The sequence below is a fragment of the Electrophorus electricus genome, chromosome 10 (genome assembly GCF_041902795.1).
Source record: "Electrophorus electricus isolate QZ-2024a chromosome 10, ASM4190279v1, whole genome shotgun sequence".
NCBI classification, from domain to species: Eukaryota; Metazoa; Chordata; class Actinopteri; order Gymnotiformes; family Gymnotidae; genus Electrophorus; species Electrophorus electricus.
Window position 1 is genome coordinate 24,875,189 of NC_137506.1, and position 25,013 is coordinate 24,900,201.

Sequence of the window (25,013 nt, forward strand, 5' to 3'; positions counted from 1 at the left end):
CGACATTATCATAGACGTCGCAATCTCAGCAACCTCACTTACTCACAACGCTTGGCACCATCACATATCGTGGTGGCAGGAGGGCTCCGCAAATGCTGACTTCATCTCAGTATTAGCATCCCTCCACTTCCTACACTTCCTGGCTCTAAAAGAAACTTGGATCATCCCTGAGAACTTGGCGACTCCGGCTGCTCTGCCCACTGCCTTTTCATTTATCCATTCTCTGAGGCGTCTCAGCAGGGGTGATGGCACAGGTTTACTAATGTCTTGAGAGTGGTGTTTCACTCCACTTTCCTTCTCTACTCTTTCCATCTCCTCTTTTGAATTTCATGCCATTAGTGTCTTTCCCCACCAAACTTCTTATCATTGTCATCTACCGCCCTCCAAGTTCCCTAGATCACTTCACTGATGAGCTCGACAGCCTCCTGAGTCAATTCCCCATTGAAGAAAATCCACTCATTCTCCTTGGAGACTTCAACCTTGCATCAGACAAGCTGCATTCCTCTTGCATTCTTCCGCTGTTGACAGCATTTGACCACACCCTCAACCACTCTCCACCAACTCACAAAGCGGGTAATGTTCTGGACCTGAACTTCACCCGTATCACCACAACATCTGACATCGCAGTCACCCCCCTCCACCTCTCGGACCATCACTTTCTATCCTTCTCTCTCCCTTCCTTCTCTTTCCATCCAGTCCTCTCCAAAATGTTCCTCTTCAACAACTCCTTAACTTCTGTATATGTGCCTACTGCATTCAAAATTGCCAGGGTGGTACCAATCCTCAAGAAGCTCCAGCATTACTAACTACAGACCGGTATCACTTCTCTTTCCTCTCAAAATCCCTTGAACGAGCAGTTTATAATCAATTGTTTTTTCCTCATCCATAACCAGCTACATGATCCCAATCAGTCTGGCTATAAACCAGCACAGTCTACAGAAACAGCCCTCATAGCAGTGACTGAGAAACTTCATGCTGCTAAAGCTGCCAAACAGTCATGTTTTGATTCTTCTAGACCTTTCGGCAGCCTTTGACAGTGAATCACAACATTCTTCTCTGTTTTCTCCAGGCTTGGTGTAACTGGCTCTGATTGGAGATAGTTTCAGTCCTATCTGGAGGGACGGTCCTATCAGGTGACAGAGGATCCACATCCAAATCGTGTAGACTCTCCACTGATCTTCCACAAGGCTCAGTATTAGGCCCCCTTCTCTTCTCTTTATATACTCATTCTCTTGGTGATGTAATATCTTATGGTTTTTCCTACCACTGCTATGCTGATGACACACTATTTCTTTCTTTTCCACCCTCTGACACGCAGATCTCCAGATGCATCTCAGCATGCTTGACTGACATTGCGTCATGGATGACGGCCCACCACTTGAAGCTCAACCCCAGTAAAACTGAGCTTCTGTTCATCTCAGGTACTCCCAACCCTTACCATGACCTCACTGTTTCCTTTGAGAACTCTCTGGTATCACCATTCGAAGCTGCCCGTGGCCTGAGCATAACTTTGGACAATGAGTTGTTGTTCTCAACTCATGTTTCTAATCTAACCCAGTCTTGCAGATTCCTCCTTTGTAACATACAAAGGATTCAACCCTTTCTCTCGCAGGAAGCTACCCAGATGCTTGTGCAGTCTCTCGTGATCTCAAAGCTAGACTACTGCAACTCGCTACTTGCTGGTCTTCCTCCAAGAGCCATCAAACCTCTACAGCTTGTCCAGAATGCAGAAGCACAATTGATCTTCTGAAGTTCACATGTTACTCCACTGCTGCGCTCCCTGTAGCTGCACACATCAGATTTAAAACCTTGATGCTTCCCTACAAAGCCAAAAATGGACCAGCCCCTTCATACATGAGGTCAATGGTCAAAGCCTGATCCGTACCTCGAGTACTTCGAACCTCAAGTACGGCTCAGCTTGAAATACCATGCTTCAAGTCTCATGGACGACAAGCATCGAGACCATTTTCTGTCCCGGCTCCCAGATGGTAGAATGAACTCCCACTTGTCCAGACAGCAGAGTCCCTTGCAGTCTTTAAATGCAGACTGAAGACCCATCTATTTGCAGGATATTTCAAGGACAACTGACACTGCTCCAATATTGACTGACTAAATTAGTACTTATTGTAGGGTATTGTTTATGTTGTTTAACAAACTCTAGCACTTATTGTTGTCTGAGAGACCTTATGTATTTTGTACTCCTAGGTATCAGCATTTATCCCTGTATTCTAGTTCATTGGTATGTTTGATTCTAACCTACCGTACTAAGATATATTCTGTGAGTAAATGACAAAGCACTTTAAGTCGCTCTGGATAAGAGTGTCTGCTAAATGCCGTAAATGTTAGTGCTATTGAGTGTATAGCCACTGTTGGCGTGAACCAGCATTTATGTGGTTGTTATTGTTTACACTTTTCGTTGTTGTGAGTGCCATGAGTGTCATTTGTTTTGTCAATAAATGTTTCACACCAAGGGATTCTGTGTCCCCTGCCCTGCGGCACTCAGGCCAACGTTATACTGGATTGATACAGGAAAGGATACTTGTGTCTAATAGGCTTGATGTTCAATAGGTAGGATGTAATGTTTTTTGTTATTTAAATATTAAATACTTTTTCATTAATAATTCTCATTATTATTTAATCTAATCATGAGTGTATGTAAATCGGTGGTTTTCGACTGGTCGGCCTTTTCCAGCACAGGTGCAGAGGCATAGTTTTTGCGTCGTTGTTCCCTGAGATTAATCAGGATTGGGGAACACACCCCAGACTCTGAATATGCCTGGCTATGTGATCTTTTAGCCTGGCATCGCTGTTTGCCTTCCCTTCTGGAGAACTTGGCAGCTGCTTGACCTGGGGCTATTCTTAGCTGTTATTGCATCAACACTAGCTGTTTGTGCCACAGGCATACTTAAAGAGATGTCCAAAACAAGAAGAAATGGAGCTAGGCTAGGCCTCGCCACACACCACTCAACTCAACACATGGTAGGACAATGGTAATGCTTCACATGCCAGAATCATTCTTTTGATGAGCTCAAAACAAATTTGGCTCAATGATGTTACACTGGAAAAAATCCAATGCCTGCTGCTGACAGTATTGTACCTAGTGTAGGGGGGGCCCAGCAACTCTCTGCTGAGTGGGAGTCCTCACATTGTCAGAACAGCATGAAGTCAGATTGCTTTGAGCTGTTAATAGAGACTTGAAAGTGCAACAGACCCAATGATTCAACAGCAACACTGAAGCCTCGGTCTCTATGATCATATTTCACTTCCTCAGAGCACAGGATCAGCCAAATATTCTTTCTCTTCATGTGAGCAAACTAGTGCTAAAGGATTTCATTTGGATGCTAGATGACTGGAACTTACTATAGCAGAAATAAGTAAGCTGTAATAATAATAAAACAAATTGACAAATTACAGCAAATAAATTATAAGTAATATAGGAGCAGTATGATGTATAACTGAATCAAAGTTAATACTTAGTGAGACTGAGGGTCTGAACTGAAGTAAAGGTGGGTTTGCCCTGCCCTGCCTGGGATGGCTCACCGTGTCCAGAGAAGCTGCGGCACGCAGGTCGGAGAGGAAGCCCACCTCCAGCAGGTGCAGAAGGAAGCTCTGGTCCTCTATGCCATAAACCCGGTCCAAAAACAACACCATGGGTGCCTTGTGGTCCGGGCAGAAAGAGGCAGACATGTCAGGCTCAGTCACACTGCCATCTGAGAGAGAGTAAGAGAGAGACAGAGAGAAACTGAGGCACTGGACAACTCCATCTTTGCTGATGTTATTTGTATCATCTACTTTTAGACTAATTTCCTGAGCAGTCCTCAACTGTGCTGATGATCAAGCTCCTCCTGACCTGAGTGACGTGCATGAGAGCAGAAGAGGACCAGGCTTGCTGGACTCCCTCACACTCTTTGCACTTCCTCCTAGCTGTAGTGTTTGTGATGTTCCATGTCTTGCTTGATAATGACTGTGTCTGATATGCCTCTGGTATGTTGCTTTTAAGAGTAGCCCAGTGTCCCACTGGTTTTGTTCTGGTTTTGCTTATGTCTCCATCTACCATGTGCTGTGTTGCTGTATCCTCACCTAAGTCCACTTACCCCTTGTTAGTTTCTGTATTGAAACTTGGTGTAGTGGGTGATTTTAGTTTGGTTATGCTCTTTGTTTCTTTGTCTCTGTATACTCGACTACTGGCAGTATGAAATTGGACTGTTCATACAATTTTGGCATTACGCTTAATATAGACACCACACAGTCACACTTGCACTCTGCCAATCCTTACTCAGCCTTAGAAGAATCTACAACAAAAATCAGAAACTGATTTCATCAAAGTCAAGGAAGAAATTTTGTGTGTGTGTGTGTGTGTGTGTGTGTGTGTGTGTGCTGGCTCACACTGGCTTGTGGTGCGCTCATCAGTAAAGCCTGCTTGCTCGGCTGTCGGCTGGCAAATAAACTCTACAGAAATGGGGCAAATAAATTCCAGACATATCCTAACAATCATTCGGTTCTTTCAACATGAAGCCTGTCTGTGGCAAAGATACCCACTGACAGGCAATCATTTGAGTTTAACTTTTCATATCAGCTGTTTGCTGCAGAGGATCTGAGGGGTGAGTGTGTGTGTGTGTGTGTGTGTGTGTGCTGGCTCACACTGGCTTGTGGTGCGCTCATCAGTAAAGCCTGCTTGCTCGGCTGTCGGCTGGCAAATAAACTCTACAGAAATGGGGCAAATAAATTCCAGACATATCCTAACAATCATTCGGTTCTTTCAACATGAAGGATGTCTGTGGCAAAGATACCCACTGACAGGCAATCATTTGAGTTTAACTTTTCATATCAGCTGTTTGCTGCAGAGGATCTGAGGGGTGAGTGTGTGTGTGTGTGTGTGTCTTCAGAGAAGAATTAGGTCAGACCACTGAGCGTCCTCAGTAAATCACACACTGGCCTTATTTTCCAAATATATTGAAACCACTGCAGAAATGTGACAGTGAGACAGGTAAACCAGACAGCCACATACAGCACATGTATGTTAAGGATCACAGAACATGCTATAACTGACATGTAAATTTTAAACGATCCAGAAAAGAACAAAAAAAAAAATTTAAATGAGAAAAAATACTAATTTAAGACAAACCCCAATGGCCATTTTGTCCTAGACTGTCTTCTAAAGGTCCTAAAATCCCCAAATCTCAAACACTCTTCTATATGTCCAAAAATGAAAAATGAATCCACATTGCCATATGGCCACTGCATCAGCCAGCTCTGGATCCTACCTTTATTAACGACAGGCATTTGGAGCGGGATGCTGATGATGCCAACCAGGTCTTCGATGGGCACAAGAGAACGCAGGATGGCACGGATTCGAACAGCCTCCCCTTTGCCCTTATTAATCAGCTGTGAGTGTGAGAGCATAGTGCTTTAAAACTGCTTCTGGGTAGATACAAATGATGTCTCATCTTTCCCTATCAAACAAATGAGCTTCATAGCACTGGTTGCTCCTGTGTACAAAAATCGGGTCAGCAGCCAATTATAATTTACACTAACAATGAAGAAATACATTAACTTGACTACACAGACATAAAATAAAATAAATATAAATAAATAAATAAATAAAGATTGAGAGATTAAAACAGCTTTGCATTTGCATGCCAATTAAGGCCACTTATATGATTAATACATAACAATGCCTGGGGGGGTTCATAAGTGCCATGAAACTAATTGCATGCACTGGAAGAAAGATGTGGTGGACGCACGTGCATCTCAGGCGCACAGCGTCCCAGCAGGTCGATGAGGGCAGAGTAGAACGACATGATGGCATTGCCCATGTGGACGACCTCATCCTCCTCACCATCCTCAGTGGACCTGAGAGAGGCCAAGAAAGAATTACATGGCAAGGGATAGAGTGAGAGGGAAAATTAGATCTTTAAAAAAGTCATCAGATAGGAAAACTTAAAAACAATGTAGGGAGGTCCCTAGTTTGGCAGTCCCTGTAATGAAACATTCAAATGCATTTCAAATGTAATAAATTCTATTACATTTTTATACAAAATTATGTCTTCACTTCACTTAAAAAATTAAATGAACCAAAACATTTTGGTTTATGAGGTAATGGTAATGTAAAAATGGTAGTATTGAACACTGTAATATACCATTTAAAACAAAGCTCCCAGGAATACAGTAATATGTGAGTGTGGTTGTGTAAGTGTGCATCTGCGTGGTTATATAGGTGTGTGTGTGTCTTACGCATCTGATGTGAGACCCTGGGTGCTGCTGGGCAGGTCCAGTGCTGGCATCTCCGATATTTTAATGGCCTCTTTCATGGCCGCCAGCAGTCCATTCCCGCCCTCTCCACGGAGGGCGGGGCCAAAGCACTCAGGTCGACGAATCAACAGCTTCACCACCACGCTAGAGTTCTCCTCCACGCTCTCACCTGCAGGACAGCAGGAAGGTTTACATACTCTGCCCTGTGTGAGTCTGTCTGCACCTTGACAATTTATTGCACAAGCATGACCACTGGTTTTCAAAAGCTGAGGTGTGTCTGTGTATTTGTGTATGGCAAAAGCAAGTGTATTTGTGTTCTATTTTGTATATAGATAGCTGTTTATACCTTCCCTGTGCATCTATCATGCTGCCGTAGCAACAGTGGCTTACCATTGACGAAGACAGCAAAGCGCAGGAAGGAGAGATAGCGCTCCCCCTCGATGGGGTTCCAGCCTATGTCCGGATAGCCTTTGGAGAGCAGCATGGGACAGCTCTGCAGTCCACATCCTGCTAGATAGGTGACCACCTACACACACATGCACACACAACAACCCACCCAACCACCCACACACACACAGACACACACACACATACACAAAAACATATATGTACACCTGTATGAATGAATACAAGAGAGATTTATATGTTAGAGATCTTTGTGTGCACACACACAAACCTTGTCAAGGTCGGGCTCCTCGAGTGCAAGTGCAAGACTGTTATTGTCCATCACAGAGGAAGCAGCTACATCCAGAGGTGTGGAGCCTCTCATGGATGGAGACGCTATGGACACACACACACACGCAAGCATGCATGCGTGCACACAGGCACACACATGCACAGACGCACACGTCACCAAATTCTATCCTTTTAAACTTTTCATTATTGCAGCAAATTAAAGGTGTAGCAGCTCACAAAAGCCAGAAGGAGGCAGTATTTCAACTACCTGTGATACAAGTCCAAAACATGGTAACATCTTAGCAATGCTACAAAACAGTACTAGTACAAATACCTTCCATAAACAGCCTAAAATTACTGATTTTAGAAAGGGGAATATTAAGCATTAAGAGTTCAGCCTGTAAGACTGCTGGATAAATCTTTACCCTTGATGTATTTCATCATTTTGGTACTCCTTCAGAAGTTGAACACATGTTAAAGGGGCACAGCAGTTAATTAACACACACCCCACACAACAAATAAGGCTTTGAGTTAGGAAATGAATAACTAACCATGTATAAAGCATACACAGTACATATATTTTGATTTTAATTTCAAGTGTTTTCTGAGCTGCATTCTGGATTGCTTGGTTTTGGAAGTAACTTCTGAAAAGATTTAAGCTGCAGAAAATGTTGATAACATTGCTTTAATACCGATTTAGGTTCTGAAACACACATTAAAAACAAAAACATTCAGCACATTCAATCTAAGCATGCTCTCTGTACACATCACTACTAATCTGATGACCACTGATGTAACATAGTCTTGGACATGGTGCAGTTGTCTTCATGAACATGAACTGGCTGTGTAGTGTAGGGTCTGTTCCGACCCCCATGGCTGCGTGGGGAGCCATGCTGGGACACTCACCCAGCCCCACACTGCTGTTCTCCAGCAGGTAGCTCAGGTGGTCAAACATGGCCTTCTGGTTCTGGCGGCTGATTCGGCAGAAGTAGCACAGGAATCGGCAGCAGCTTGCCACCATGTTAGGAAAGGCAATTTCCTGTAAAGGGAAGTGGTAGGGTGTTTTTTTTTTAATATATATATATAGTCATTATAGTCTCAGGACTGGCTTAAAATCTGTCAGTACCATGGTGCAGGCAAATATACATACACCTTCAATTAATTCTCGATTCGGATCAATACTAGATAATCACATTTCATAAATCAAACGCTCATTCTGCATTTTGTTATTAGGAAACAAAAAGGCTAAAAGGTTTTTGGGACTGGGTATCTCATTATTTGGGGAGAGAATTGAGAGTGCTTGTATGGGTATCTTTTTTGACCACCAAGCCTGTAGAGAAAAGTACATAACTCGTAACCTTGACATAAACTAATTATGGTTTAGAGTCTGCAGAGTTATTAAATCACAGACCAAGTCTAATTCATCAGAGAAGTCCAGACATGCTGCCCTCCCTTAAAAATAATATTAAAAATTATACAGAAGAGAGCTTCCATCTTCTGAAATAGGTCCAGTTCTCATTATTCTACACACACCCACCCACACACAGACAGACCAAACAGCCTCCCACAAGACCAAATCAGTGGCATAGAGCCACACTGACATCTACCCTCATCCAATTAACATCACTGTGACTAGGCAGAATACCTTAATAATGGTATCTTGAATCCCTCTACCAATGGCACATTCTTACAAGGCTTCCCTCAATCCTAGTGCTAAATCAGTTTGTTCTCCTTTCTAAATATGCTGGTTTAATTAATACTTGCGTTAATGTCCATGTCCCCTTGTCCATAGTAGGAGACTAAAGTAATCTTTGTGTAATACATTCTGCACCCTAAAGTTTTTATATGTTTATTAAGAAGGTGGATTGCTAGGAGCAAAAACACACAAATGCCACAAATGTGCAGTACCTGAGATTTGCCACCCCCCAATACGTTCACCATAACTTCCATTACAGTCTCGTGCATGCCCAGTACCCTCATCAGGTTGGGGTGCTGGTAGAACACCTTGTTGTTCATGATGTCACTAAAGAACACACACAGGAAAAACTAACAGATACTGAATTAGGCTGCATGAAATTATTGTATTCTATAATTAGCACTGTATGCATTATCCATGAAATGTTCTGTTTCTCTCATTAACATATTAGAATGCCTGCTCATGGCCTTTAATCATAAGCTGGGCTGTTAGACTAGTTAAATAAATGCATGTGTAAGGTATATGACCACTACCCCCAAACTTAACAATTTATCATATATGCCAGTTTGCTTCTACGGTCTCCTATGGAAATACACAATTAGGCAATATTATCTCAGTGAATAACTCTACCCAAATATGCAATCCTTAACATCTTATTTCCACTCAAATATCTACTCAGTATCCTATGCACAATAAATAAACAGATTATGTTATCTCTATCCATATCTCTATTCCAAAATGTTCTCTCCATCACCATTAGGAGATTAGCGTTTCTGCATGTGTGGCGGGCCATGCTTACCCCAGGCCATCGATCATGAGCCGCTCCTCCTCCTCACCCATGCGCACGCTGAGTAGTGAGCGGATCTGGCCCAGCGAAGCCAGCAGGTGGATTGTGTCGTGCACAGAGGCGGCGCTGATGGTGTAGCTCTTACGCATGGCACGCAGCAGCTCACCAATGCTGTCGTACTGCCGACGCAGCAGGCTGAACATGACACGCACCAGCTCCGGGTCCTGGATGTGGCTCTCCTGAGCCCAGCTCACCATGGTCTGGGAGATCAGCTCCTTCAGGTTGGCTGTCAGGAGTGGGGGAAGTTTATGCAATTAGTGTCTCCCGCCCATGACTGCACAGAGTCTTAAGTTCAGGAACATGCGAATCAATATTCTGCATAGGTAAATTATGCACAATATTGACAAACCTTAGTATAGAAATCTTAAATCTCTAAATGACTTACTGTTACAGTCATTTACTATGGGCATAAGTTTCACATGTATTTATGGATATAAATACACTATGTAAATACATGTAATATATATCTATAACATATATAATGGTTTGCTTAACAAATATGTCCAATAATACTACATAAAATATATGTCCAATAACCTTTTATCAATATTATTATTATTATTATTAATAATAATAATAATTATTATTATTATTGTTATTATTATTATTATTATTTTTATTATTGTTATTGTCAAAAAAATCACAATGACAGTAGGCTGACAGGTGTTGTTACAGAGTGTCACTGCTGACAGAAGTAGCAATGGCAAATGATTCTTTCTGTAACAAATTTTTCAACTACTTAAAAACCCTCTACATCAAAATCTGTTGCCCAAAGAAATTCCATAAGAAATACCCTAAGCTCCTTTTCAAAGAGCTGAGAGCAGGTCAGGTGAAAAGACACACTTGTTCTGCTATGTCTTGCTTTGGGTAGGCCTTGAGATTAACAGTTGAGTCCTCTTTTTACAGTGTCTCTACATAACCTCAAAAGCCTCAAACTGGTCTCAGGAATGCAAATGTCCTCATGAGTAAAACCAAATTCTCAATTCTGAAACATAAGTTTTCAAATCTGCTCGGTATAGAAACGTTTTCTGTGAAGATTAGCAACCCGCTGTCACAATATATATTTCTTTGTTTCATTTTCCAATTAAGATTCTAAATGCTTAGATCAGCCTGAAGCTCAAGAACAGGTGATTATATCGGCAAGTTGATTTCCACTTGCTGTTATGTAACAATAAGTGGGGGAGGAAAAAGGGGCTTATTAATAGTAAAATATCTCACGGCTAGCAGTTCTGACTAAGTCATTTGTTTAGTTGGCCATTATGTTTGGGGGGGTGGGGTTAATCCTTAAGGCTTCATTAAAACTAAATCAATACACTGCTAGCTGCAAAATCAGAAGCACATTTGCGCTATTGTGTTGTCAGGGTACAAAAATGTGCGATTGACTGCAGGTTTCCTCCCTTACTCACACTTGAGCTGCAAAACGTCAATTATGGGAAGCAATTATTTGTACACTGAGGACAGAGTAGCTGACAAAGTGAAGCACTTTAAACTGTGATGTCAGTAATCAGATGTCAGTAAATTAGCTTGACAGTGTCACTGCTGCGCTAGACAACACGACCTCTGGCCACCAGAGGGCAACTGTGCCAGAGTTCCTATCCCCTCTGTATGTGATCCTTCTGTCCCCAGCTGTTTCTTTTTGTCTAATATAATGCTGTGTATATAAGTCCCTGTATCTCACTAGTTCATCACCAAGTCTTGCCTCTTCTTGGTAGTCTGCAATTCTGAGAGTTCCTTTGCTGTTTACTGTCTGTTTTGACCTCTGCTTTTACGTGCTGCTTAGCATTTTTGGAATTCTTGTCTGGTTTTGTTTTCCTGGTTTCTCTGTACCTGAGTGTTTTTTTTTCCTTGGCTTTGTATCTGGAATAAATCTGTTTGCTTTGGATCCTGAGTTAGGACAGGAAGTGGTTGAGTATCTCATGACACTTAAACAATTACTCTGTGCAGTTTGTTATATTCACAGGTGAGACTGGCTGGAACAAATCTGTATTCGACACTGCTTTCTGAGGTGGTCTCATTGAAGCCCTGCAGACAGACTTAGTTTGTTGGGATTGGAACCTTAGTCTTTCACAAAACATGCAGTTTCTTATAAAGATAAATCTACTGAGGTCCATGAGTTACATTAACACCTTTAGGGCTTTATCTGTACATTTACATCTCCTGCTGCAGCAGGGTTATTTCTGGTCAAAAAAATATGGTTGAGGCCCTGTCAAACACTTCTACTCCAACCTTAGTCTCATCTGCTTTGCAACCTCTCAGAGATACAAATCTGTTCATCCAAGGTGAATCTGGTTTTGGTATCTATCTCTTCAATATTTTAAAGCTTGTCCAGTGTGTGCCAATTCTACATTCCCCAGACATTTATCCACTACTCTTCTCCAGATTCTATCCATCTTGTGACCAGCACACACAGCAGTTGACTTTCTGATAAGCCTGCCTCTGTCCAATTATATGATGGGTCTGCTATGATAGAGATGGCCAGCTCAAAGTGTTGCTTGGTCATTAGCAAAACATTTAAAAGGCTAAAACATAACTTCTAATGTTTCTAAAACAAAGAAAAAAAGTAAATGCCTCATTTGCCTCATTGGAAATTTGAGCACTTTGGGCGCAGCAGATGATGGTAAACTACACAGAAATGAGCTTATGTGAGACACTATATCATTGCATTAGCAAGCACAGAAGTTGTAAGATGTCACTAAAGGTCTTTTAAAATGATTGAGGAAGAGTGCAAGGCAAATAACTGGAAATATTTGCACTGTTCTGTTACACAAAAATGTGATGCACCCACTTTAAATTCTGACCTTTGTCATTATGTCCATACTTCATTCCACCTGTGTGAACTGAGGTTGAAGTAAGACAGTTATAAAAGGGTAGGTAAGCCTCTAAAATCTTCCAAATGCATATGGTGACATTTGGCAAGTGTTATCTATCACTTGTGCCAGGTAGCCATGGCTAAGCTAATTCCCAATATATTTGAATAGATTTCTCTATAACTACTGAGATAGCCTATTCACTGAAAGGACAAGCAATAGCCCAGCTCGCCTGTAATCATTCCATCATTACTATCCTTAGCCAATAATGTCACTCTGTCAGTGGCAGTAAATAAGTTTTTATGGGCATCAACCACAGAAGAAGCCATTGTGCTGGAATACCTGAGGGAGAATAGGCAGGACCACAATCAGCAACACTGCATTGATCCCATTCAGGGATGTCAACAGAATGTCTGACAGAGTGACAAATTTGTGTCAAGTGTGCTTTTGTATGTTAAGTGGGTTATATGGGTTTAGGGAAATGGTCAATACCATGGAAAGGGGAAAGGATGTGACTGTTGAATCAGGAAAGCTGGACAGTAGGTGGACCAGTGTTCTGTCCAACCTTGTTGAAAGGTCCTACTACATCACACAGAGCAGATGTAGTATGAAATAGAGCAGGCTTATATAGCTATTTGGAAAATGCACCAAAATAGCCACTTTGAGTGATTTTGATCTCCTTGTACATTTCTGAAATGCCCAAAGGCAAACAACAATAGCACTGGGTTGCAATAGCAACAACAACACTGGGTTCTTATACTTGTACAAAGTTGAATTAATAATACAAATACAATAAATGTTTACAAAGTTCTACAGTAATAATGATGCATGTATTAAAAAAACAATCAGGAACACCAGAAACATGATGTAATTGTGATGTGCAAATGCACAGTAACCCTTGGTAGAACTTGATCAATAGGCAAGATAAATGGAAGCAGAACACAGCAGATGGCTAAGGGGCCTTGTCAACATTATAATGAATCACATCTAAAGTGCTGGCTACAGAGCAAGACATCAACCTTGTTTTAATGTCACCATTAGCCCTAAATCAACATCTGCTTGTAAACTGTGACACCTCTCTAGGATGGGCCACCCCGGTGAGGAAACTAATGTCTGCAGTAAGACATTACCAAATATCCTCATTTGCACAGGTTTAAGAACATGTAATTATGAAAAGCTGCTCATTCGATGTGGTTCCATGTTTGTGTTACAGATGCAACGCCAATAAGTCAGTAGCATTTGAGCTGGATCAGGGGACAGTGTAAATGAGCCCGCTGCCTTAAAGGCTGGGGGTAGGATCAGCAGTTTCTGCTATCTGCCATCTCACGAGGGCTTTGCTCATGGGCCCTTTATGCCCTCGCATTCTCTGAATCCTAGGCAATTACAGAAATGCAGCTGTCCACAAACCTAGCAACCTCTCGGCCCACAGACTCTATCAATCATGTGGAAGATCAAACAGAATAAGCACAAGCACTGGCTAGTGTCCAGAAGCAAACACACAAGCACACACACACACACACACACACACACACACACACACACAAGCACGCACACACACACACACACACACACACACACACACACACACACGCACACACACACAGGCACACACACACAGGCACACACACACAGGCACACACACATACACACACACACACACACACATACATATTCTTTGCCATACAGCCTCAGATACATTCTGTAGATGAAGAGATCAATTAAGGGGTATTGCATGACCCCTAAGGACTGGTGTTGGAAGTCTTGCATGTGAGCATCTCAGCATCAATGGGACATATTTCAACCTGGAGAATTTCTTTGGGGTGGTCCCATCTGGGGGACCTTGGCATTTGTTTGAGTCAGATTGGTTTTTAGGGTATTCTTGTGGGCAAACATAGCAAGCCCCAATTATAGTGACAGAACAGCAGGCTGAGGCTGGTTCATGTTAGGTATGGTGAGATGCAGACGATAGAGCTATAGCTAGAGCTAAAATGCAGTAATGCTCAGGCTATTTTCTGTTTTATTGTTGTACAATTAGAATCTTTACATCTAATACATCACTGATCACTGCCAGGAAAAGGCCCAAGCTTTTATGAAAGAAAATTGTGCAGCCATTCCTTCTCATTTATCGACAGGAGACACAGAGCTTCTATTTTTTTGTGAATGCTGCTGCTATGATGTTCCACCATCTTGATAGTGTTCATTGCTTGGCGACTGCCATTGCCTTGTGCTAAGCTCTTGTGTGACTAAGCAGGCAGCCCATTCAGGATCAACTGGAGAAAGAGGCAGTGCTTACTATTCATTCGTGGCGTCACACTGCAGATGATCCTACTTCCTTCACTCATAGCTCAAATGTGCTGGAGACTTTGCATGCTCCTGCCAATATAAGTAAACTGGCTATTTTGTTTTAGACCAGCCTAAATGTGTAATGGCCATGAGCTTGGTCATTTGAAGGCGGCATGGTCTTTTTGTGGGGCAGCAACTGTTTCTTCTGTATTGTATGTCTTTATATTAAATGTCCCAGATTTCTTTCATCCTTCCAGCAGTGAGTTTTCTTTGAACAGTTTTGTGGGTAAATTGCTGTGTAGGGTACCAGGTGGACATTGAAATGGTTTAGCCTCTGCCACTGAAGAATAATTACTGGCCTCACATGGTTGGGAATGAATGCGGCTTCAGAGATAGTTCAGATTTGTGAGAAGAGTGAAATGGATGGCCACCAGATTAAGGAGCAAGACCATATAATAGGCAGAAGGGCAGAATCAGAAATTATTAGCAAGCTGTTCAACTACTAATGGAGCCCCACAGAACTGTGTGTAGTACAGGGGACACAGAAGATATGTAAGTCATTGCAAGTTATGCTTCCTTTATGTGGGCAGAGTGTGTACAGAGTGTGTAGCTTCTAAGTTTTCCTAAGGAAAGCAGAATCTTCACTACAAGTGTGATGTCCTGCCAAGATTGTGTGCTACCTCTGGATCACATATACTGACATTAAAATAAGGTTACATACATTGCATGTTATTTTTTCTTTACACCCCTCCCCCTTCACAACTTTATTAGAAATATTTATTCTGAATCTAGCAGTGACACCTATATGTATAAAACGTCAGTAAAACTGCAGTGCCCAACACACACTCACACCACCCACTACCATGGCACTGCCAGCAGATTATTGATATACTAAGAACCGAAACCTAAATAATATCCACTCAGCAGTGATCAGACATTGACCAGTGATGAAGGATGTTGCATAAATTGTTCTTACTAACAGATGGGCTGCAGTCTGTATTTTTACACTTATAAATGCTCAAATAAAATATGTGTAACTAATAAAGTAGCTAGCGGCTGACAACATCTTACAACCTTTCCCTTTTCCCAACACTTTCACTCTTCTTCTCACTCCAGTTTTTCTTTCAAAATTTGTTCCTTCTCTTCTTTATATATTTGATTTGTACAGTAATTTGTACAGTTGGGCCTAAGATAAGCACTATATAAATTAAACTTATCATCATCATCATCATCATTAGTATTATTATTCTTGTTGTTGCCTGAAAATCTCCAGAGAGTTGTAGAAGAACATAAATTTGTGTATTTGCCTAATGCTGTAGCCACCCTCACATAAAAACCAAGGCCTCACTAAGGCAGTGCTATTACTTGAATGCTGCCGGGAAGCAAATGGATATGACTACTGCTCCACTGACCACAAAGCACATCAATCTTTCTATCATCTTCTCTGACCTAAGCTGCACCTCCTTATACTTAATCTCCCTTTCGGCTTCTTCCTCCATCTAAAGGCCATATAAGTAAGGGAGGCCAGATAAGTATGGGAAGAAAGGGCTTTCTCCTTATAAAGACAATGCCCCAGGAATGCTGCGGATTCCTTCAGACTGAATTAAGGGACATGAGTGAATGGAGCAGTTAGGTAGCTAGGCTGGAACATGCACGCAGTTTCCAAACCCAGGGAGACATGCACTGGCAGAGAGGCTTGGTGGGCCAGAGTTGCTTACATGGGGCGGCTTGCTCTTTCTCCAGCGGTCTCTCTTTGTGTGGCTGTCCCTTGATCTTGTAGACCAGGGCTAGCAGGCGGCCTTTGATGGATGTGTCCTGCTCCTCTTCCTCCTCTTCCATAGGAATACCTGTGGGAAGGCAGGAAGCAGGTAGCCTTTAGTAGTCTCTCTTATGCTGTTTACTTTTCCCTTGTTCCCTCTCTTGAACCTTGAAGAGGTTTACTGTGGTTTAGCATATGATTAAATGTTAATCTATATGAACATTTGTACATATTATAGTTGCACTTGTTTCAAGCAATATAAAATATCTCACATTTTACTATTACCCAATAATTTTGGGTAATAGTAAAAATGTATTCTATATATAATATTAGAATATTAGTATACCTTGCAGACATCACTGACATAGGTAAATCCTTAAGGAGCTCATCTTACCACAGTGTAGACGGAGCTCATCATGAAAGTCATAGAGCTCGTCCTGTATGTCTTCCGGGCATGGACAGTCCTCTCCCATACTGAAGTTCAGCAACATGTTGATCTAGAAGGATCACATATACTACACAGTCGAGGGACTCACTTGTGTTTTAGCACTGACTTAAACCCTTAAAGTGAATAAGAAAACAGCTTTCCTGCTTCTCAGTATTCATAAGTAGAACTGTCTGGACATCAATGAAAACAGTGGGACAACCACTAAAATAACACGGGAAAGTTTGAGTACCACAGAAACTCTTATCTTTGGAGGCACATCAAACAACACAATTTAATGCTCATGTTCTATAGTAATAATCTTATTCTAATATCAAAAATGATATCCTAAACATTCAGGACACAGCCATCTTAAAAGTCAAATTTACAGAAAACTATTCAGCTACTTGCCATTTTCTCATTTAAAGAGTCTTAACAGTTAGTCAAGACAGCTCAAGCTAGTGACAGAGGAATGTCAAAGTGAATATACTGTCTAGTTACATCCTGAAGCTGTAACGATGAGATGGGAAGACACTCAACTAGGGAAAAGAGAGAACAAAAGCACAAAAATGCCTTGGTGTGAATGTCTCACTCTAGCACAAGGAGCTCAGGCAAGGATGAATTCCCTCAGTCTCACAGCTGTTCTGAAGTGAAACCGCAGAAGCATTTCAAAAGACAAGTTTGGGATGGCAGGGAGCATGTGTCACAAATGTACACAAGCCAAGATCCATGTGAATTTTGCTTTAAACTCCATCATAGACACATGGTTTGGCTCGCTGACTGATGGTGAAGCAACATTAGGTATGGATCACATTCGAAGCGGATTGTGTTATTGTTACCTATCCCCCCTGACGTGCTGACTTACTTTCACTACCAAAATGGCAGTAAAGTAACAGAGATCTGCTTATGCCTGCATATCTGATAAATGACTAGGCTGCAAATGATGCTGAAACAACAAGAATGGAGGATGTCATATGCTGCAGCTAAAAAACAGAAGTGAGTAGCGATGTAGTAAATGAATTCACAATCGTAATATACTAATGTTAACATCACACACCATACATTCATAACTGAGCTAAGCTTAAGGCTGGGGTTAGAGAAGCCCTCTGGTACCTGTAAAGGCAATTTCAGCAGGACTAGGCAAGACTGTCCACAAAGGGTCCAGGTGGATACAGGGCTGCGTTAAAACTAAAGACGAGCACACATGAGCACTCTCGATTCAACAAATCAATTGTCTGAAGACTGAAACCAAATGCTGATGTAAGCAATTTATTTCAAGAGTACTTTGACTAAACTAGCTTTACTTTATAGATATCGCAAAAAAACTGCTCTGAATGAAAAAACTCTCCTGGGCTCTGTAAATAGAAACTAAACATTTCAACATGATCCAGCAATATTGCCAATCAGGAAATGTCAATTACTCTCAGGCCTTTCATTTACTGTCAGGTTGCTTGATTTTTTTGCAAGTGCACACATGTATGGCTAAGATGGCTAAAGACAAAGCATGAAAGGTTTTGGCGAGAATGGCTTTAGAGAAAGGTTTGGATGGTAGGGAAAGGGAGGCTGCATCATTGGTGGAATCTGTAGTGGAAAGAAAACTCCAGGTGGAAGTCGGAAAGAAGATTAAAATCAGCAGGTTTAAATATGTGACATCATGTCTGCTCCTTCTTGATTGGAAAAAAAAAAAGTGCAGGCCCACAGGCTGTTTGCAGATAAGACTGCCCACTTTGGCTTTATGGTTGTTTGGTGTCCTGAATGACTACAGAAGGGTTACCTTTGAGTGCATAGAACTGCGGAACCCTGAGAATGTTATTTTTCTACCTGCTCCTGCGGAGGTGACCGGAACTCTTTGGTCTTCTTGGCGGTGACAGCAGCTGACATGTTGAGAGCTTGCATTAGCTCGTTGTATCGGAACTTCTGGTTGTATTGTAGCTTTGATACGAAGCCATCAGAGAAGGACACGATGGCTTCAATGCGGTGTCTTAGCTCACAGTCACAGAAGTAGTGAAGAAGTTCACACATCTAGGTGTGTATTAAAGAAATACAAAACAAGCTTATTCTTCATATGAACACCTGATTAATAATTAAAACACCTCATATATATATATATATATATATATATATATATATATATATATATATATATATATATGCTGACTGAAATCCAAAAGCTAATGAATATATGGCTGTCACAGAGGCTCTGGCAATGGAAGGCTCTGCTCCAGGGTTTGCCACTTTGGGTTTTCCTACTGTTCCTCTGGTTCCTTCCCAGAAATCACCACAAACCATCACTCACTTGTAGCTCTGTACATTTCTAAACCACATCTGCAGGTTTTCTACCAATCCTTCCCGTCGGGTTTTAACCCTTTTTTAAGGTATTTTGGTGAAGGGAGGTTCTACAAATTCTCTAATATATGACTTTTAAATAATTATATAATTATTATTTTTTTACTTCCTGAGACATTAAAGAAATATTAAACCAAAACATTCTTTGCATCCTTTGATCCTTAAACACCTTTGCACTTTTTCTTCTTTTCATACATTCATCAACAACGTGCATTCTGGGAAATTACTGCATTTGGGAAAAATATAGCCTATTTTTTTATAAATAAAGAGATTAATATATCATGAAACAATTTTACACAAGAGTGTATACACATTTACATTTCCTGTAGACCAGCTGAATCTTCTGACCAGATCATTATTCCTTCCAGGCACATTTTCTGTTAGCGGATCAGGTCTCATTTCAGCTAAATACATTATCCATTTATTCCAATTCCTTTTTATGTTATTGTTATTATATTATGTTATTATTACTGTAGAAACTTATTTTATCCATAATATTAATCTGTAAATTTATCCAATCATTTACAGTTGGTTGTAACCTAGTCAGTGCCTTCTTACTAGCTGCCAGGTCTTTGTGTTCTTGCTTATGGGTTGCCCCAATTACATTGCTTTTGCAAGTCATCAAAACTCTGCCTGTTTTGATGACACCTCATGGATTAGACCTAATAAACTCACTCAGCACACACTCCTTGGTGCCTCTCACTCCAGTACACGGGCCCTTAGGGTGCAATAAATGTAAGGAAAAAGAGTTATTATGCCAGGATGTGGCACACTAACTAAAGCTACTCTGTTTACTCAGGCCACAAGTGTATCTTCCTACCTGCCGTTTGACTGACTCTGGCAGCTTCTTCTGCAGCAGACCTCTGATTGGTGGCTTTGTGTCTTTGGCTTCCTCCTCCCCGGCCTCCACGGCCTTCTCCTCTGCCCCCGTCACACCCTCCTTCTCCATGGCCTCACCCACCATGTCCTCCCTCTGCTCTCCAAATACACTTGGCTCAATCAGGAGCAGGATCTTGTGAACGTCCTGACTGGCTAGCACACCCATGGTCAGTAGTGTGCAAATGAGCCGTAGAATGGGCACAAACTGGTACTCCACACTGCCCCCAACCGGGTCCCGGATGTGGTCCCCTCCTCCTTGGACGGCCTCTGTTAGCATGCTAATTGCTTTCTCCCTCAGAACATCCAAGGGGATTTCGGGACTGTAGAGGTGCTGGTCACGTTTGGTGGTGATGAAGCAAGGTGGAGCAAAACTGAGTCTGGGTTTTAGGGATGTGCTCAGTCCCACACCTGGAGGCTGGTGGCGCTTGGAGGCATCCGGAAAAAGCCGGATGCTACGGGTCTCTGCAGTGACTGGGATGATGAACTCATTGTTCATCATGAGTCTGGCAGCTTTGGCTGTCTCCAGGTGGATGCTGATGAGCACGTTGTAGAACCCTTCGCGCAGCATCCCCGACAAGTATTGGTTGTCAATGGTGTAGAGGAGCTGGGATTGGTCCAGGTGGCTACAAAGTGCGTGGGCTATGCGAGTGTTGCCGAGGGCACAGAGTGCGCAATAGAGCTTTAGTGTGTGGTAATGGAACTTGCGGAGGTCTTCCTGCTCAGAGAGCTCCATGATGTCCACACACCTGCACAGTGTAGAAGAAAGAACAGTTAGCCATGTTTGTCTGCATAAACAGTAATATAATAAACCCACAGAAGGGATTCATGAGTTTAATGAGCTTGTTATGTCTGGCCAAAATTGCTATCATTGCTAATAATTAATGAAAATATATTAGGAGCCAGTTAGAATTATGCAAATGACTCCCCACTAGCTTTTATTAATTTATTGCGATAATTAGCCCCATTAGCTTTTTTGAGTGCAATGTTAGTTCAAGGTTAAAAGTGTTGTTGAATTAACTTGCATTTGTATATGAATTACAATCAGTCAAGAACGCATGTGCACCAACCGGTTCTCCTCTGGTATATGCACGGCCAGCATCTGCAGGGGTTCCAGGCACTGCACCTGCCAGCCATGCCTCTCGCTCACGCGGGCTGTTTCCACCTTCAGGAAAGTGTTGGGCATCCGGCTCCACAGCACTGCCTTGATGGTCTGGACGTCCAGCCGCGGTGGGCACTGCGGGACCGGGTTCTTGTGCTCGCTCTTGAAGATTGCTGATGATAAAGGCATGGCGTTCTGGGGAAGGAAGGTTGCCAAAAGCAAGCTGTTTGGGGCACACTGCTTGGCAATTGGGATAAACAATTGGGACAATGTATCCATATGTAAAAGGTACTGTAGATGAGAGATGAACTCATAGCCTATTACTGTTCTGTTCTGTTTCGGAATACACTAATGCAGACTCACAATCACAGTATCACAGAGACTTCTTCAAGATTTACTAAGGACATATATGAGAGGATATTCAGCCAAGCCAATTTCTTGGATATCCAAGACAATTCACTGGTGGCAGATAGCCAGCCTGTACATCTGGTAGTACTGAACCAGTGAACCTTGCTAGAGGGTTTACCATGGTTTTATAAATGTTTTAGGAATGTTCATTGTTGTCAGTAAGTCACGTTAGAAGCTCATCTTCTAACGAGCATGCACAGACTACTTTGGTATATATACTGCAAATTCTTTCAGTTCAGCCTCTCGGTTTGGGGAAAATGCACTAACCTTGATCTTGGTTAGCTCAAACTGGAACAGATTCGGACTGGTGGGTCGTACAAACACAGCAGGGAAAAGCTTTGTGTTGGGTTCCACCTGGCCAACACACACAACCCTTCCTGACATCAGCACTCTCTTACTTTGAGAGAAAACATACATCAAGGTGGTGCAGAAAAACAGCAGTGAAGGCTTTGATATCTTATTCAACAGTTGCAGCAGTAGCCAACGGCGGCATGAAAACAAGAACACATTGCTTCACCGAACTTGCACCAGCAAGGTACAAGGAAACCACATTGAAACTGACAGAACAAACAAACAAAGTATGTGTGCTGGTGGAACCACCTATGCACTGAATGCTATTCCAGTGCTGATGTGATAACTTGAGCATACTCCTGGTTCCATAGCAAAAACAAGTCACTATTATATAACATGAAAAATAGCATAAAACAGGCCATGCTATGTAACATGAATCTGTAACAGTGTGACAGTAATTTAACCCAGAATTTCTTAGAGATAAATTCAATGTTTAATATCTGTACACAGTTGGTTGGAGGTGGTGTGGAATGGTATGTCAAAAGCTTAAGAGTCAAGTGTAGTAAGGGAGACAAGTGAGCTAAAGATAACTGCCACTGGCAATGAGGCATTCAAGGTTAATGGCCAATGACTTTTAAACTACAGTGCTATACTACTGAAAAAATAGCTCTGATTAATTTCAATAAAATAATCAAGGCCCCTTTGTTAACAAATCTCTGCTCTTCTGACTGATTGAGTGAGTCTCTCATGACAAACACTGTTGGTTCTGAATCAGCCTCCAATTATCCTGTATGCGGTAAAGCCAATTTAAGGTAATCAGGCCGCTGAGAAGCATGAATTTGTTCTCTGTGATGGATTGTGTGTGTGTGTGTGTGTGCATGCATGCGTGAGTGTGTGCATGTGTGGGTGTGCATGTGTATTAGAAGAAGCAGTAAAGAAACAGAAAAAGACAGTAAAGTGGGGGCATGCATTAATGAGGTAATCAAAAAGGAAACTGAGGCAAACAAAGAGACAGATAAATAGTGAAAAAGAGAGAGAAAGAGTGAGAGAGGTTAGGCTATTAAAGGTAGGAGAGAGATCTAGACAGTAATCTAGAGACTGGAAGAGAGAAAACAGGTGAGAGAATAAGAGCATATGAGAGAAATATGTATACAGACAGAAACAGAGAAGCAAAGAGGCAGTGAGAGAGAGAGGCAGAGAGAGCGAGAGAGAGAGAGGCAGAGAGAGAGAGAGAGAGAGAGAGATAGAGACATAGATTAGGCAAAAAGACAGCAAAACCCTTCCTTTCAAGACATTGGCTCCAATACTAAACTATCGCAATGAATGTGCAGGCTGTTCTCACTCAACCATACATCATGTCCATCGATGCTACTCAACAGCCATGAAACCAAGACCAGTTGGGGATGGAAAGGTTACTTACAAAATGTATTCTGTTACAGATTACTAATTACCTCTTTAAAATTTATCGTAACCCAATTCAAAGAAATACTAAATTAAAGCAATGTAATCCAATTCATTTCCATTATGTTTGTATGACTTTTTCAGGCTTTATGTCACGTAATGCTCCCCTTGCCACTGGTCACGTGGTATGACCTACCACATGCAGTGGAATTCACACTGTCTTGTTTGTAACCACGCCCTCCTTGATAGCACACACCTGCACACAGTTTAGTGTTGTGTCTGTATGTATTTAAACCCCTGTTAGTGTGTGAACCATTGTTGGTCATTGTTTATGTTGCCGTTGTTAACATTCTCGTTGTTTGTGCTAGTTATATGTGTATTCATGTTCACCGTTCATGCTATGTGTGAGTGCCATCGTTGTCCGTGTTGAGTCAATAAACGACTGTCTCTGTCGAGGGAGTATGTGCCTCCTGCTCCGTGCCCTACAGCATTCTGTCTTTTACACTTTATCTTCAAATAATATAATAATTTATTGTTAATAAGATAACTTTTACTTAACATGTATAGTCAAATGAAACAAAGACACAATAAACTAATTAGCACTCAAATTGTGTCATGTGCATTGATTAATCACTTGACTTGCACCTTAAATATGTTATAAACACATGTTTCCTGTCACAAATGGCATGACAATGAAGTTAAAGGACTTGTATAAGGACTCAAAACATGCTACAGATTTATTTGTCTTTCTGTAACTACATAACCACATTTCATGTGTTCTACTACTACCAAACTGACTATGGTTCTATAAATTGATCAGTTATGAATACTAGGTAAAACACCACAAAAAGCATGAATATCCCAAACCTTTAGTTTGTTAACTACTACCTCTGCTATACTGGTAACAAATCAAAACAAGCATGTGTTTAAAATCACTTTAAATAATATTAATGCGTCTGAAGGATAGCAATATTAAAAAAGATATGACTAAAACAAAACATTTCAAAAAATCACATTATGCCAGTGTGGAGAGTAGTACCTGATATGAGGTTGCCAGCTCTTTGCCATTGACAATAAAGGCCACCAAGCCAGTAGCCAAATCGATTAGGCAACCGATCTCTAAATCCACATTACTGCGGCTGGAGGAATGGTTCACACTAAAGATGTCCCCTCCCCACACCATGTAGCAGTTACTCCTCTTTACACTGTAAAACAGGGTTGAGTTAGTTTGACTGGTGTATACCTAAGCCAATCACAACAAATTGATCTGAGGGACTGATCTGAGGTAGAAGTGTCTACCTCTCATGGACCCGGCCTCGCTCGTCCCCCAGTGTAACGGTCACAGTCCGGTTCTTGCTGAGGTTGAACAGGTTACTGTAGTAATGGTAGTCAGGGGTGACCCAGCCAACCCACACGCAGGAGGGATCTTGACCAGCAAACACCCTGACCGAGTGGTAGTACTGCAGAGCACATTAAAAGCACATTACCAAGCTACAGTAAAATATACTTCTGCAGTGAAGGGGCTATGGATGAAAACCCCATAAGGTCCAGTCACTTACAGAGGTTATGCTACTATAGTCACTTCTCCTCATGTCCTCTGTATGTTTCAGAGATTTCACAGGATGCCTAGGAAAAAAAGACCAAAAAATCTGCCTTGGAAAAACACAGATGCAAAGTAAAATCTGACTAATATTCCATTGATATTCTACATCTGGCTTATGATATAAAAATGCAGTACAGATAATTTTAAATGAATCTGAAAAAACCTAGTGCTAAAAAAGTCTGAAAAAATATCCTAGTCAGCAATAACAAATGCTCAACATTTCAGTATATTCAGAACATTTCA

At 41.6% G+C, this 25,013-nt stretch overlaps 1 protein-coding gene across 9 annotated transcripts in view; it reads right to left on the reverse strand.

Annotated features, from left to right (window-relative positions):
• The window catches only part of LOC113571324 (ryanodine receptor 3), a 145,761-nt gene that overhangs the window by 38,503 nt on the left and 82,245 nt on the right, over positions 1-25,013 (reverse strand). For all 9 annotated transcript variants that reach the window (XM_081722275.1, XM_081722269.1, XM_081722273.1 and 6 more), the window contains 18 exons: positions 24,727-24,793; positions 24,467-24,627; positions 24,207-24,372; positions 21,743-21,829; positions 21,036-21,262; positions 19,910-20,714; positions 18,565-18,765; positions 16,714-16,816; positions 16,279-16,407; positions 9,423-9,696; positions 8,836-8,950; positions 7,834-7,966; positions 6,929-7,032; positions 6,643-6,778; positions 6,235-6,421; positions 5,745-5,853; positions 5,265-5,385; positions 3,541-3,710 (listed from right to left, as the gene is read on the reverse strand). In XM_081722275.1, coding sequence (XP_081578401.1) covers positions 3,541-3,710; positions 5,265-5,385; positions 5,745-5,853; positions 6,235-6,421; positions 6,643-6,778; positions 6,929-7,032; positions 7,834-7,966; positions 8,836-8,950; positions 9,423-9,696; positions 16,279-16,407; positions 16,714-16,816; positions 18,565-18,765; positions 19,910-20,714; positions 21,036-21,262; positions 21,743-21,829; positions 24,207-24,372; positions 24,467-24,627; positions 24,727-24,793 — 3,295 coding nt within the window. The remainder of the gene's footprint in view (positions 1-3,540; positions 3,711-5,264; positions 5,386-5,744; positions 5,854-6,234; positions 6,422-6,642; positions 6,779-6,928; positions 7,033-7,833; positions 7,967-8,835; positions 8,951-9,422; positions 9,697-16,278; positions 16,408-16,713; positions 16,817-18,564; positions 18,766-19,909; positions 20,715-21,035; positions 21,263-21,742; positions 21,830-24,206; positions 24,373-24,466; positions 24,628-24,726; positions 24,794-25,013) is intronic.